Below are 16,419 nucleotides of genomic sequence, written 5' to 3' on the forward strand. Positions count from 1 at the left end.
CTACTTGGGAGGCTGAGGCAAGAGAATCATTTGAACCCAAAACTTTGAGGTTGCTGTGAGCTGTGATGCCACAGCACTCTACCAAGGGTGACAAAGTGAAACTGTCTCAAAAAAAAAAAAAATAGGTGATTATCAAAACTCACTGTCTTAAATTACTTAATAATCACAAGCCACACTTGTGCACACTACAATGCTCCTATGTTCTCGCAAAACATTCAGGTCTTTTTGAAAGACCATCTGTGGGAGTTAGCACAGTGGCTCCTATCTGTAATCCCAGTACTTCGGGAGACCAAGGCTGGAGGATCAGTTGAGGCCAAGAGTTTTAAATCAGCTTGGGCATCATAGTGAGAACCCTGTTTCTTAATAAACTAACCAGAAGAATTAGACAGGCTTGTGTACACCTGTAGACCTAACCATTTGGGAGGCTATGCTCATGCTGCTACAAATCCAGCCTACAGCCTAAGAGTAAGACCCTGTCTCTTTAAAAACAAAACAAACAAGCAAAAAAAGCCTGTGTTCTAAAATTAAGTTTACAGTAAGAATACAAGGTGTCACAGTCTTACCTGAGAGCGTGCTTGAAAACACACATTCTCAATTTGTACCTACCTAATGCCTTTAGCCAGGGCCCCCATGTCCCAGCTATGCTAGCCCTGTGCTAGGAAGGATTCTGTGACCTCAGAGAAGGACCAAACCTGGGGCTGATCCAATGAGCCTTGAGAACTGGCTTCCAGTACCCTGGCTGCCTCCTCAGCCCTTTGGAGACTGATACCACCTGGCTGGATATCTGGTGGCAGGGCCTATGTCTTGGTGCCAGTAACTTGGCTCCTGCAAAGAGCTAACAGGAGTCCCATGGGAAGAAGCATCTCTGGGCTCTCAGAAGCTCTAGCCAGAAGACCCACCACTGATTAATCCAGCCCATGAGAGAGCAGGGAATCTGCTCTAGGGACAGTGACGGCTTGCAAGCATTTGGTCTTGGACTTAACTCCTGAGAACAGAGAAGATACAGAGGCTGTCTGGGTAAGAGGCCAGCCCCATGCCCTCCTAGCCACCCACCAGGTAGAAGCAGCTCCTGATGTGTTCCTTGACCTCACTGAAGGGTCTATTTAACTGCCCAACCAGAAAGTAGGTTAGACAACACAGGCTTTGTTATGCCTTCCTTTCTTTCACTCAATTATGTCTTTAGAGCCAGCTCCCTTCTTGGGAACACTGAGGCTACCCTAGCTGCCAGGAAGGCTGACAGTGTCACTGTCCCTTGAAGGAGCACTGTGGGGACCAGAAGGGAGGCATTGAATCCGATAAACACCTCCCTTTTTTTAGTCCATGTGCAACTGCCAGTGTTTGATGCATCTTTCCTCTTTCCCTGCTCCAGGCCCACAGGTGTGATGCAATTTGAATAAGGCGTAGATCTAGGGTTTCTCATGTACCCAACATGCGAAAGTATGGTACTAGGATTTTAGGCAAATGTCTACCACAGCTCTCCTAAACCTCAGCATTGCCAGAAAAAGAGCAATGGCCAAGGTTGAAGACCCTAATGGGAACAGCAAACCTGTGGAACAGACCCATCCCATCAGCTGAGGAGGCCTGTGTTTTGTCACATTATTATCCTGCCATCTCCCATCCTCCCTCAGTAAAATTACAAAAAAAAAAACCCACCAGAATTCTTGAGTTTTCATGTCTGAGGTGCTACATAGTAATAATCTGTGCTTAGATAAAAGCTGTCACATCTTATGGGCTTTACTGTCAATGTAAGGCAGAAACACCCCTGCCCAAGTTTAACCCCTAAAAATTCCTAAAATTGCCAATAAAATATAAAAGCTATTTGCCTTCTTTATCAATGGTGAAAAAGCCTTTAGAACATTCTCAATCTTTCCATGGGGGGGGGGTGCAAACATGCACTGCTGGTTAGTATGAGGGGTGACTGGTGATGCCACAGGGATAGGGCTGGTGACCAGCTTCCTTGCTACTGCAGACCTTAAAGACAAGGGGGCAAGCCTGTTCCCACACAGTGTCCCCATGCGCTCCAGGTCCCCGCCACTCTAGGCCCTGTCCCTGGGGGTGGGTGTTGCATTCACCACACCGTGCACGACGCTGACCCCAGCAAGTCCAAAGCCAAATGGATCAGATGAATGGCAGCCACAGATCGGAGCTTCACACAGACCAACGTGGGAGAGAGAAACCGAGAGAGGAATGAGCCACTGAGGAGGGGCAGGAAGCCACTGGGTACGTACCTCCTAACGCAGGACAAGCAGGGACAGCCCGTCACAGAACAGAAAGGTGGGAGCCACAGGCAGAAGGAAAACAACAAGAAGGCACATTTAAACCACGCGTCAGAAATCACAGCCACGCCAAACCATGAGAAAGGCACACAGGCTCTTTTGGAGATAAAGGCACTTGCTTCTTATACAGAAAACTGCCCTGGATTTATCTGGACACTAACTTAGCAGTTTTCTGGGACGGGTGGTACAGCCTGGGCATTATTCTCTGCCATGGACACCGCGAGGGTGGCCTCGCTCTACAATTTAGAGAAGCTGTCAGCAATTGTGGGACATGAAGCTACCAAGAGTGGACTCTGGCTTAACTGCATTTTCTTTTTAATGTCTCTGCCTGCAGTTAGGGGCATCCATTATGATGAACTTGGGAAGAACCCTCAGGGGCTGCTGCTGTGGGCTCACCCAGCTTTAGGAGCCAGCCCTCCCGGTCAGGGTTGAAGAAGGTGTGTGTTAAGTCGTTCCCATCATCCTCTGGGATTTTAAATGGTTCATTCTTAATACTTTCATACAAATTCTGCAAATAGAAAAAAACCCAGCAAAGTTAGCAATTCAAACAGAGGAGAAGGGCCTATCCTTTCTCCCTCTCAAGTGCAGCACAGGCATAAAACCAGCAGGAATAGGGCAGTGAGGAAAATCTTGAAAAATGTATTTAAGGAAAATAAGCTGGCACTGCCAATTTTCACAGAATTTTATAATCCGGGATATTAAGGCCCACTCCCGAGACACAGCTCACAAGCAGGCTCCTGTTGGAACTCACCCTTAGTAGCTCTTCGGGGAGGTCCCCGCCCTCATTGATACCTCGGTTCATAGTTATGAACCGCTCTGCCGTGGGCTTGTCACGCACATTGTGGTTGTGCAGGCTGGTGTTGAGCATGATGATTGCAAACGACAGCACATAGCACGTGTCTGCAACAAGTTGGAGGACAGTGGAAGGCTCAGCCACACGTAGAGAGTGTGAAACCCACATGTGTTGCAGGCACACCCACTGAAGATTCCTGGCAGGAGGCACCTGGTCATGCAGGCCCATCCTCTTAAATGGCAGCTTCCTGCTGATGTGAGGTCTGGCCAGTGGTCACAAGCAGGCTGCCTATCCCAACTAGGGGAAGGCAGGTCCCTAGGAACACAAGCTAGGACTGTGCCCTTCAGGGGTCCCCTCTTCCAAAGCCAGAGGCTTTGGCCAGTGAGGGGGTGGAGCTCAAGCTCTGCACTGACCTGTGGACTGGAAGACCCCAGGGTTGCACAGGCAGTATCGAGAAGCGAAAGCCTCCATCATGCGATCAATTTTCTGAGCCTCCCCTGGAAGCCTGAAGCTCCACAAGAACTGCCTGCAGAGAAAAAGAAACCTCATGGAATGTGCATGAGAATAGACCTAGCCTCATGGTACAAAGGGCAGCTTCTTCCCAACCCAGGGTACAGCTCAGGTAGGGGCATAAACACAAAGCTGGGAAGAAGAGGATGCAGACAGTCTCCTTCTGTTCAATAGTCCAAGACACATTTAATGACAGCCCATCTTTTTTTGTGACTACAACCAACTCAGTAGTGAGGTCTGCTGTTACCACCTTAAAAAGAAATACCCAGAACCCTTATACTTCTTTATCACCACCTGCTTCTGCCAGGTGATCACCAGAGCCCTGCCACATCCTCATGCTACACAATCCTGACAGCACTCATAGGACCATGTGACCCTCCCAGGACTCCTACCCATAAGGCAAAGCCAGAGTCAGCAAGATGGCTTTCAAGGGTCTACCTTGCTGGGCAGATGCAGATGTACCCCCACCTTGGGCCTAGCCCAGCCAGCACATGTCCCCATCCTCAGATAGTTCCTGCTTTCCAAGGTTTCCTGGGGCTGCCCTGCCTAGAACTGCCATTCCACCCCTTCTCTGTCACTCACCACCACCAACTCCTCATCCATTGCCTGCGCTGCAAAGCTGGGTCCCCATGCATAGCCACAGACTCATACACCAGCTGCTCAGATTTAGTACACTGACACTACAACAGATTTAGTATAAGCACTGGTCTCACAGTAGACTTAAGGGCTCCAATTAAATTTCTGAGCTGTCCAAGGTTTTAAAAAATACCAATCCTATTAGCAATCCAATGGGGCTATTCCCTAGGGTCCTTCCTCTGTTCTCTCGTTCTGTGATTCCAGCCACATTCAGGCTTCCTTCAGCCAAGACCTATCTCCTTAGCCTGTCTGCATCAGCAGACTTCAGCTTCCACACAGCTGTCCATCCTCCGCTCTTTGGGGCCAGCTGCCCTGGGGCCATCCCGGACTTACCTTCTCTCTGCCCCATCTTCACTAGCAAAGCATGTGACCTATCCACCACCCCACCCCACAGCAGGTGAGGGGCTCTAAGTCAGCCTGCATGCCCCTCTTAGGCTTCCTGTTTCCCTTAGAGTAAAATCTAAAACTTTCATGCCATCTCCTCAGACCAGAGGACCTATCCATGTCCCCACCCTTCACCTGGGCTACTGCGGGGTTCTACCAGACTTTGACACCTATGGGACTTATTAGAAACCTCTTTGGCTCTGAGCCAGAGACTGACACGCAAAAAGGAATGGAATCATAGCTACACTGGTCATGCTGGACAAACCTCACAGACTGACCAGGCCTGTGCCTCCCCCTGGATATACAGCTTTCAAAAACTGAACCTGATAAACTTGAATTATGGTTACAGGATTCAGCTGCTAACCATCAATGCACCATTCAACCCCAGGCTGAACCGCTGAGCAAGTCAGAAGGATCACACAGAAATAATGCCAACATCTCAGTCTGCAGCTAAAATAAGGTCATGTAAACCAGAATATATGGTCTGAGACCACTAACCAGACGTGGCCATGATTTCTTAAGCCCAAGAACAGGTAGAAGTAGCTCCCACCAGAGAACCTGTTTTTTCCCTGCCCCTGCATCCCTCAAACCAGACCCTCGTTGCTGCTAGGTAATAGTTTAGGATCAAGACCAGAATGATGAAGAACCCATGAAGCCCCACGGGGACACCAAGGAAAGAGACAAGAAGAACTCTGTCTCAGAGGTACAGGAAAGGCAGCTAGAAAAGCATACCGGCACTGCATCATGGAGGCCTTAACTGAACCTTACAAGGGTATCTAAGGGCCATTCTCCTCCGTCCATCCTAGATGACACATAGGAAGGTCCCACTTTCCCTGGATAAGAAGGTACTAGAGGTGGACTCTTATGGTGAGAGGTCTATATCTTCCCTGGCCCGGGCATTCATGCTTTGGTACTTAAAGCCAAATCTGGTAGGAAGTGGGCCTGAATGGAGCAGATACCATGCTGTACAGAGCATGGGAAAAAAAGCATGCACACAATTACCAAATATCATTAAAGATGAAAGAAAGCAAATTGAACAGTACACAGAACCAGCAGTCACAATAAGGAAAGTATGATACCTATCCTTTAGCATGTGTCCTGCTTTCTATCTAGAGCTACTGAACGTCCTGCAACATTAGCAGCATCATTTAGAACCAGGAGCCAATGTCTGCAGAGATTCCTGTGACTTCTGCTGAGCTGCCCACAGTGAATTAACAACCACTACTGCTCAGGCAGCAAATCTCTGGCCTTCCGCATCTGATCTACACTCCATGTACAATCAAATGCTAACCTTAAGGCTTGTACGAGGTTGAGATCAGCAAATTCATGGAGTTCCACAAAAGCTTGAAGCACTTTAATATTAAATTCATCCCTAGAAAAGAAAAAAGTTTTAAGCCTAATGTACATTTATCTCAGTCATTTTAAAAGAAAAACATATCCTATTATGAATAGCAGCTATGAACATTCATGCACAGGCGACCATACACTTTTATTTTTCTTGAGTATATGCCTAAGAGTGGAATTGTTGGGCTATATGCTAAGTTTATATTTATTATTTTGAGGAAATGCCAAACTGATTTCCAAAGTACTCATTTATATCCCATCAGCAGTGTATAAGGGTTCAATTACCCCACATACTTGTCAACATTTATGATGATTTTTATTACATCCATCATATTGAGTATAAAGTGGTATCTTATTGTGGTTTCAATGTGCATTTTCCCAAAGATTAATAAAGTTGAGCACTTTTTCATGCGTTTTTGGACATTTGTGTATCTTCTTTGGAGAACTGTCTATGCAGAGTGTCCATTTTATAATTGAGTTATTTTTATCTTTATTCTTAGTTGTAAGAGATCTTTATATATTCTGATAAAAGTCCTTACCAGGTTCACATATGATTTGCAAATATTTTCTTCTACTCTGTAGGTTTTTTCACTTTCTTGATGGTATCCTCTGAAGCACAAAATATTTAGTTTTGATTATATCCAGTCTACCTTTTTCATTTGTCATTTGTGGTTTTCATGTTAAGATACCTTAGAAACCCTTGCCTAACTCAAGATCACAAAGATTTACCCTGTGTTGTTTTCTAAATGTCTTATAACTTACAGTTTTTAGATTTAGATCTTTACTCCATTTTAAATTTTGTACATGGTAATGCATCTAATGCTAGTCTTTTGCATGTGGATTTCCAGTTGCCCCAGCACCATTTATTGAAAACACTATTCTTTCTCCCACTGAATTGTCTTGATGCCCTTGTTGCAAATCATTTCACAGTAAATGTGAGAGTTTATTTCTGGATTTTTTTTTTTTTTTTGGGAGACAAAGTCTTTTGCTAGAGTGGCAGTTCTCAACCTGTGGGTTGTAACCCACAGGAACTGTATTAAAAGGCTGCGGCATTAGGAAGGTTTAGAACCACTGTGCTAGAGTACAGTAGCATCATCATAGCTCACTGCAACCTCAAACTCTTAGGCTCAAGTAATCCTCCTGCCCCAGTCTCCCAAGTAGCTGGGACTACAGGTGCCTACCACCAAGCCCACTTTTCTTTCTTTCTTTTTTTTGTAGAGACAAGGTCTCATCCTTGCTCAAGCTGGTCTCTGGCCTCAAGAGATCCTCTTAACTTGGCTTTCTACAGTACTAGAATTATAAGCACGAGCCAACACACTGGGGCTGGATTTGAAGTTTTATTCCATGATCTATATGTATACCCTTATGCCAGTCCCACACTATCTTGATTAGCGTAGCTTTAGTCTATTTCATAATTGGAAAGTGTGAGTTCTTGAACTTCGTTCCTTTTTAAAACTAATAGTGGCTGTTCTGGATTCCTTGAACTTCCATATTAATTTTAGGATGAGCTTGTCAACTTCTTCAAAGAAGTCTGGGATATTGATAGGGAGTACGTTAAATCTGTAGGTCAATGTTGGTAGCGCAACTATCTTAGCAATAAAGTCTTTTAATATGTGAACATGGGATGTCTTTCCATTTCTTTAGGTCTTTTAATTTTGTCAACAATGCTTTGTATTTTTCAAAATATAAGTTTTGTACTTCTCTTATTAAATTCATTCCTAAGTATTTTATTCTTTTTAATAAAGCCATTTTCTTCATATCCTTTTCAGTTTGTTCATTGCTACTCTATAATGTATAGAAATACAATTGACCTTTCTATGTTGCTCTTGTGGTCTGCAACCTTACTGAATTTGTTTATTATTTCTAATAGTTTTTTAGTGAATCCTTAGGATTTTCTCCATACATGATCACATCATCTGCAAATAGAGACAGTTTTATTTTTTTTCCTTTCTAATCTGGATGTCTTTACCTTTAATTTCTCACCTAACTGCCCTGGTGAGAAGTGCCAACACCAGGTTGAACTGCAGTAGTGAGAAAAGACAGCCTTATTTTGTTCTTGATCTTAGGGAGAGAGCATTTAGCCTGTCACCATTAACTATGATGTTATGCTGTGGGTTTTTCATAGGTATCCTCCACTGTGTTGAGGAAGTTTTCTTCTAGTCCTAGTTTTTTGAGAGTTTTTATAATGATACAATATTGGATTTTGATAAATGCCTTTCCCACATTTATTAGGGTGATTGTGTAGATTTTTCCCTTTATTTTACTGCTATCTGACTTTTGGATATTGAAGTAAACTTTGCATTCATAGGATAAATCCTGCTCAAAGCATAATCCTTTCTATAAATTGCTAGATTTGATTTGTTAATAATTTTTGTTGAGATTTTTGTTCAACAGTTATAGAGACGATGGTCTGCAGTTTTCGTGTGAGATCTTTGTCTGCTTTGGGTGTCTGGTAGTGCTGGCCTCATAGAATGAGTTGGGAAGTGTTCCACTTTCAATCAAGTATTTTCAATATAAAGTTAGAAACAGAAATCACCCTAATTTAGCAAATCTTGGAATTTTGTTTAAAAGACACTCACTGGTTCGACACCTGTAGCTCAAGTGGCTAAGGCGCCAGCCACATACACCAGAACTGGTGGGTTCGAATCCAGCCCAGGCCCACCAAAACAACAATGACAACTACGACCAAAAAATTGCTGAGGGTTGTGGCAGGCACCTGTAGTCCCAGCTATGAGGGAGGCTGAGGCAAGAGAATCACTTAAACCCAGGAGTTGGAGGTTGCTGTGAGCTGTGATACCATAGCACTCTACCCAGGGGTGACAGCTTGAGGCTCGTCTTAATAAATAAATAAATAAATAAATAAATAAATAAAAACAAATTAAAAAATTAAAAAAACCACTCCCTTCCTGGTCCCTCACAAAAAGTTTATTTTGGCACACTCAGGGATGTGCTGCTTTAGTATTCTTACTCTAACCTCTGTTGAACATAGTAAAAGAACTTTACAATGGAGAAGACTAAGAAAATAAATCTGACCTGTTGTTTTTCATTTTAAAAAATTAATAACTTTCTGCCGGGCATTGTGGTAGGCACATGTAGTGCCAGCTCCTTGGGAGACTGAGGCAAGAGAACTGCATAAGCCCAAGAGTTTGAGGTTGTTGTGAGCTGTGACACCACAGCACTCTACCAAGGGCAACAAAGTGAGACTCTGTCTCAAAAAAAAAAAAAAAATTAATAACTTTCTACCTTTACTCTATAGGGGAAAGAAAACTACTGAGAAATTTGGTGTATTTCTGGGTAAAAAAGAAGGTAATTAAGTTGCTTTCCAAAAGCAAGAGAAAGAAGAATTGTGGGTTCTTTCATGGTTGCCTGAATAAAGGATTCCAGAGGCACACAGATTCCACTTGACCTCAGAATATCCTAACACAGATCTAGGACAGAAAATTGCACTGGGGGGAACATGTACGTGCCAATAGCCCATGGCTGTGTCATTCGTGAAGGCTGTGAGAGCCCCTGAAGTGAAAGGTGAGCCCATGCCAGTCTATAGGAATGGGTGAGCCCAGATGGAGCGGTACCATCTTCCTTCAACTTACCTTTCCCCTAGATAGTCCCCAATGACAGTCTTATTTAGGCCTTCTCCTTTATAAAGGAACTGGGCGACATCTTCTGGGGAACTCTGTAGCAGGTCATTTTCTATTAGAAACTGAATTCCCTGAAGGAGAACATTGGAAAGGAAGCACTGGTTAGGAAGGTCATTCAAACTCATATTTCAAAGATATATTCTCAGTGTAATAACCTTACTGGTTTAGACACAGCAAAAATTCAAGAGGAACCAAAACAACTGCAAAATCTGATTTTCACAATGTCACGCTACATTTTATCTCCTGGAAAGTTAATAGATTTTAAAAAATGGGTTACTGAACAAATCGTTATATATGCTTATTAGAAATAAAAGGCAGAACTAACAGCATTTAGATTTCCCAAGCTTAGGAAATCAATATGTCTTGTGTCTGAGAGGAACATATTGTAAGTTACAGATGTTGCTGGCCAACCCAAAAGCCATCTCAATCTCCTTTTCCCCTGTCATCCTTCACTAGATCATCAATTCCCAGTCACCCTGGTTCCAAGAGTGGCTGGGAATTGACCTCGTGACAAAGAGCTGGCCAGACAGCTGGCCTTTAGGGAGGACCCAGGAAAGCTTTTGGTTTCCTGGCAAAAGGGGATTCATAAGGAGGCACTGCTCCTTTTCCTCCTTCCTGGCTTGAACAAAGATGTGATAACTGGAGCCATAGTGGCCATCTTACAAGAGAAAGGTTGAAATGAGCATACAGACCTCATTGCTGCATTTGGGAGCCACCTACTACTATGACAGTAGGAGAAGATGAACTTCCATTGTGTGAGCTATTTTTTGTTGGATTTTTTATTATCTAAGGCTGAAAATATGTTAACTGACATCTGTGCCACCAAGCTTACACAAGTCAAAACTCATGCTTTCCACTTTAAGGGCCTATAGCACAGCTGACAATCTGAAAAACCAAAGGGCTGCCTCTGTCCTGAATCAGCTACAGCCTGTCTCCTATGAAGTCCCAGGGACCTGAAATACATAGTAATATTAAAAATATACCTGTGACATAGCTTTGGAGCTAATTTCAAAATACATATGGACAAGGTTAGTAAGATAATAAGGAATTTAGACATTTATTTGCCAGGAGGCTATTTCTACAAATTCAGAGAGGCTCTTCCAGCGAGAATTTTTAATATCTCATACCAGGGCTGCCTCATACCTCTGTGGTGCATATGCAGATTTTCTATTTTTTTTTAAATACATGAAAGTCCACAGCAGCCTTATTTAGAATTTGTAAAAACTGTAAACAGCCCACAGTTAATCAATAAGAAAACAAATAAATCCCTTCCAGTATATTCAAATGATGGAAGACTATATGCAATAAAATAGAACACATACTCAGTAACTGTGGTCCCTGAATCCCAGGTGGTCCATGGCCTGTTAATAACCAGGCTGCACAGCATTACCACCTGAACACCACCTCCCATCCTATCTGTCCCCCAGCCCCAATCTGTGGAAAATTGTCTTCTATGAAACCAGTCCCCGATGCCAAAAAGGTTCCAGTTCCAGTCCATGGCCTGTTAGGAACTGGGCTGCAAAGCACCAGGCAAACAAGTGAAGCTTCCTGTTATTACCAGCCATTCCCCATCGTTTACATCGAAGCCTGAGCTCTGTACCTCTTGTCTCATCTCTCCTCTCACTCTGCCACCACCTTGCCTCCTGTGGAAAATTGTCTTCTATGAAACTGGTCCCTAGTACCAAAAGGTTGGGGATCACTGCTCAACAGGATGAATCAATCTCATAAACATGATATGGACTAAAAGATGACACAGACTAGTATATTTTAATTCATAAAATGTTTTTAAAAGGCAAAACTAATTTATGGTAATAGAGTATTGGTTACCAGGGCAAATGGCACACTAGGAGAGAAGCTTCCCCATAATGTTCGTTCTACAACTATGTCTTATTTTGGATTGCAGTTATATGAATGTATTAATTTGTAAAGATTATTTCAGCTGTGTACAAAATTTGTGCATGTTACTCTTCAAAAAATTAATAAGTCTGAGAATCCTAAGTTAATTATCATATATTTCTTTTCCTTTCTTTTTTTTTGAGATACAGTCTCATTATGTTGCCCTCGGTAGAGTGCTACGATGTCACAGTTCATAGCAACCTCAAACTCTTGGGCCTAAGCGATTCTCATGCCTCAGCCTCCCAAGTATCTGGGCCTACAGGTGCCCGCCACAATGCCCACCTATTTTTTGGTTGTAGTTGTCATTGTTGTGTGGCAGGCCCGGGCTGGGTTCAAACCCACCAGCTCCGGTGTATGTGGCTGGCATCCTAGCTGCTGAGCTACAGGCACTGAGCTATCATATATTTCTTGTGAGAGTTTAAATGGGTACCATTTAAATCACGCACACGCTGTAACAACAAAGTTCCAATCCCAAAATATGTCTGTCATAGTCCAGGTTTCCTAAAAACAAAGCCTGGGACAAGAATGACAGCACTGCTAATTTTTATTTGCTTTATATGCAAAAACAAGTGAAACAAGTGAAGAAACTAGTGGCTGGAAGTGAGGAGGGATTAGTAGTGCTGCCCTCAGGGGTCACTAGTGGTCCCTCAATCTCTGCAGTCATAAGGCTGGGGACCTAAGCATGCACAGCTAAGGCCCCGACCCCTGTCAGTAGAAGCCCCCAGAACTGATGAGGCTTTCATGAGCTCCTCTGAATGCTCATGACCTGCACAAAAGTTCAACATTAAAAAAACAAACAAACAAAAAAAAAAAACCAGGATGTTTCTCATGAAGTGCTATTAAAGAATCTACAGGGATTTGGCTTGACACTCGTAGCACAGTGGTTATGGTGCCAGCCACATACACCGAGGGTGGCAGGTTCGAACCTGGCCCAGGCCAACTAAACAACAATGACAACTGCAACCAAAAAAATAGCTGTGCATTGGGACAGGTGCCTGTAGTCCCAGCTACTTGGGAGGCTGAGGCAAGAGAATTGCTTAAGCCCAGGAGTTGGAGGTTGCTGTGAGCTGTGATGCCTAGCAAGGACCAAGGTGACATAGTGAGACACTGTCTCAAAAAAAGAATCTACAGCAGTGGTTCTCAACCTTCCTAATGTCTCCTAATGCTGCAACCCTTTAATACAGTTCCTCATGTTGTGGTGACCCCCAACCAGAAATTTACTTTTGTTGCTACTTCATAACTATAATTTTGCTACTAGTATGAATCATAACGTAAATATCTTATATGCAGGATGTATTTTCATTCTTACAAAGGGGTCGTGACCCACAGGTTGAGAACCACTGATCTACAGGAATTTGAGAAAAGCAAATGGGCTCTGGACAAAGTGATTTCTTCTGTGCTTATGGATCCCCATAACAAAGGCAGAGGCAGCCCTAGCAAAGCTCCAGTTTCTTTCGCAAGAGACTTAGACTTAGGCCCTGACAGTGGAAAACAGAGTCACTAGCTGAGTTTAGGCCAGAAACCACAAGAGAAAATGGAGTCGAAAGCCAGAGGGAAAGAGACCAGTTATGATTAAGAAAGGAATTGCATCTGGGAGGAGAGATGGAGACAAGCTGAGGGGGAGGAGGACACGGAGCTGGCCTGCTCTGAGTCCAGTAGCATTTGTCCTCAACAGAGACATAGAGGGAAAGGCTGTATGATGTTGGAGTAAGACAGGAGCAATGCAACCACAGACAGAAGTGCCAGAATTGGCAGCAGCCACAAGACAGGAGTAGGTAAGAAAAGCATTCTCCCCTCAAAAGAAAGTCAATGTTCCAGTATTATTAAGAAATGTTAAGATTTTTAAAATATTATTTCAAAAGTCATATATTAGAAATGGGGAGGCACATTTGACCCCCTGCATCTAGTATATCTTTTTCTATTCATTTCTAGCCTTCCTGGTATTTGTTCTAAGTACACCTTTTAATCAGAAGACAGTTGAATTTTGCTGATTTTTTTTTAAAACTTAATATCAGGCCTATCTTTTAAGAGATTAATCTGGCCCAATCAAATTTGTGGTGATCATTAATTTCTTAGGACTTTTCCTGACCTCTTATTTTGTATTTTCTATTTCACATGCCTTTTCAGTCTCTTGCTAAATTGATCACACTTGAATTCAATTTTTTGAGAAATTTTTTCTTTTAAGACAGTGTCAGTTTGTCACCCTGGGCAGAGTGCCGTGGTGTAATAGCTCACAGCAACCTCAAACTCTTGGCCTCAAGTGATTCTCTTGCCTCCTGAGTACCTGGCACTACAGGTGCCCACCACAGCACCCAGCTATTTTTAGAGGTGAGGTCTCACTTTTGCTCAGACTGGTCTTGAACTCCTGAGCTCAGGCAATCCACCCGCCTCGGCCTCTCAGAGTACTAGGATTACAGGGATGCGCTACCGTGCTCGGCTAAGAAAATTTTTGTAATTCATTTATTTTTCCATTTGTAGAAGAGCTCCTCACCCAGGGAGTGTGTTATACACCCTCACAATGTACATATTAGGTGAGATCCTGCCCCAGGCCCTCCCTCCTTCTTCCAAGTCCTCCCCCTCCTCCCTTGAGATTCCCTCAACCCCTGCATGGACTGTATTAGTGTTTTATTGTTCTTATGAACATGTAATTGTTTATACACTGATTTCATATTAGTATGGAGTACATTGCATATTTATTTTTCCATTCTTGTGACACTTTACTATGAAGGCTGTATTTCAACTCTATCCAGGTAAATGTAAAAGATGTAAAGTCTCCATCTTTTTAATGGCTGGATAATATTCCATAGTATACAGACACCACATACATATATCATATTCCATTTGCCAGCTGATGGGCATTTAGATTGCTTCCACAATTTGAATTATGAATTGAGCCATAATAAACATTCTAGTGCAAATGTCTTTGTGGTAAAATGATCTTTGTTCTTCTGGGTAGATAATCTAGTAATGGGATTACAGGGTCAAACAGAAGTTCTACTTTTAGATCTTTGAGGATTCTCCATACTTCTCTCCAAAAAGGCTGTATTAGATTGCAATCCCACCAGCAGTGTAGAAGTGTTCCCTTCTCTCCACATCCATGCCAGCATCTGGTGTTTTGGGACTCTGTGATGTGGGCTAATCTTGCTGGGGTTAGGTGCTATCTTAGAGAGGTTTTGATTTGCATTTCTCTGATGATTAAAGATGATGTTTAATCAGGTGTTTGTTGGCCATTTGTCTGTCATCCTGGAAGAAGTTTCTGTTCAAATCTCTTGCTCACTTATAGACAGGGTTGTTCATACTTTTCTTATTGTTTGAGTTCTCTGTAGATTCTAGTTACCAGGCCTTTGTCAGATTTGTAACATATAAAAATCTTCTCCCATTCCAAAGGCTGTTTGCTTTGTTTGTGACACACTTAGCTGTGCAAAAGCTTTTTAGCTTGATCAAACCCTAATAAGGATCAAATCCTTATTTTTGGTGTTGCTGCAATTGCTGTGGGGGATAGGGGGAGTCTTCCTCAAAGTTTTTTCCCAGGCCAGTATTTTCAAGTCTTTTCCCCACACTCTCTTCAAGAACTTGTATTGTTTTGTGTCTTAAATTTAAGTCTTTTATCCAACAAGAATAAATTTTTGTCAATGGTGAGAGGTGCGGGTCCAGTTTCAGAAAAAAGTTTCTACATGTGGATAAACAGTTCTCCCAACACCATTTGTTAAATAAGGATTCTTTTCCCCATTGCATGTTTTTTTCTTAGGCTTATCAAAGATTAAATGACAATATGTGGCTGCATTCATCTCTAGATTCTCTATCCTATTTCATAGATCTACATCTCTATTTTTGTGCCAGTATCATGGTGTTTTGATCCGTACAGCCTTGTAATATAACCTGAAATATTTTTATTTCTAAGAACTGTATTTGGTATTTGGGGTTTTTTTCTGGTTCCAGATGAATCGAAGTACTATTTTTTCAAGATCTTTAAAATATGACACTGGTACTTTGATGGGGATTGCATTAAATCTGTAGATTGCTTTGGGTAGTATGGACATTCTAACAATGTTGATTCTTCCCAGCCATGAGCATGGTATGTTCGTCCATTTGTTGACATCTTCTGCTATTTTCTTTCTCAAAGTTTCATAATTCTCTTTATAAAAGATCTTTCATGTCTTTTATTAGATATAGTCCCAGGTTTTTCATCATCTTTGGTGCTATTATAAAGAAATATAGTTTTTGATTATTTTCTTGGCTTGACGATTATTGGTATATATGAAGCCTATATGGGTATTGATTTTGTATCCTGAGATGCTGCTATATTTTGTCAAAAAATTATAAATCCTACTTTATTCCTATCTTTGATCATTACTCTTAAATTTTAACAAATATTTGGCTGGCTGGGCATGGTGGCTCATGCCTGTAACCCTAGCACTCTGGGAGGCTAAGACAGGACAATCCCTTGAGCTCAGGAGTTTGAGACTAACCTGAGGAAGAGCAGGTTAGTCTCTACTAAAAATAGAAAAATTAGCTAGGCATTATGGCAGGTGCCTGTAGTCTCAGCTACTCTGTAGGCTATGGAAAGAAGATAGCTTGAATGCAGGAATCTGAGGTCGCCATGAGCTAGGATGACACCACAGCACTCTAGCCTGGGCAACAGAGGGAGACTCTATTAGCCCATATTTAAACTTATAAATTTTCTATCAACATCTAGAAAACCTTCTTTTCCTCTCTACTACTTACATATTGAGATAAACTGGGACTTAAAATTTATTTTTAAGTTTTTTAAAGTTTTTCTAGAGAGGGGTCTCATATCTCATATTGCCCAGGCTGACCTCAAGCTCCTGGGCTCAAGCAACCCTTCCACTTCTGCCTTCTTATGAGCTCGGACTATGGGTACAGTTTGCTACATCCAACTAAAAAAAAATTTTTTTTAATTATCAATTTCTTATTTATTTAG

At 42.4% G+C, this 16,419-nt stretch overlaps 1 protein-coding gene across 1 annotated transcript in view; it reads right to left on the bottom strand.

Annotated features, from left to right (window-relative positions):
• The window catches only part of CYTH3 (cytohesin 3), a 33,300-nt gene that overhangs the window by 4,924 nt on the left and 11,957 nt on the right, over positions 1–16,419 (bottom strand). The window contains exons 4-8 of the mRNA XM_023518604.1: positions 9,534–9,652; positions 5,891–5,971; positions 3,483–3,595; positions 3,028–3,176; positions 2,673–2,784 (exon numbers count right to left, since the gene is read on the bottom strand). Coding sequence (XP_023374372.1) covers positions 2,673–2,784; positions 3,028–3,176; positions 3,483–3,595; positions 5,891–5,971; positions 9,534–9,652 — 574 coding nt within the window. The remainder of the gene's footprint in view (positions 1–2,672; positions 2,785–3,027; positions 3,177–3,482; positions 3,596–5,890; positions 5,972–9,533; positions 9,653–16,419) is intronic.

This window comes from Otolemur garnettii, unplaced genomic scaffold (genome assembly GCF_000181295.1).
Source record: "Otolemur garnettii isolate 467f Iridium unplaced genomic scaffold, OtoGar3 scaffold00142, whole genome shotgun sequence".
Taxonomy (NCBI): domain Eukaryota; kingdom Metazoa; phylum Chordata; class Mammalia; order Primates; family Galagidae; genus Otolemur; species Otolemur garnettii.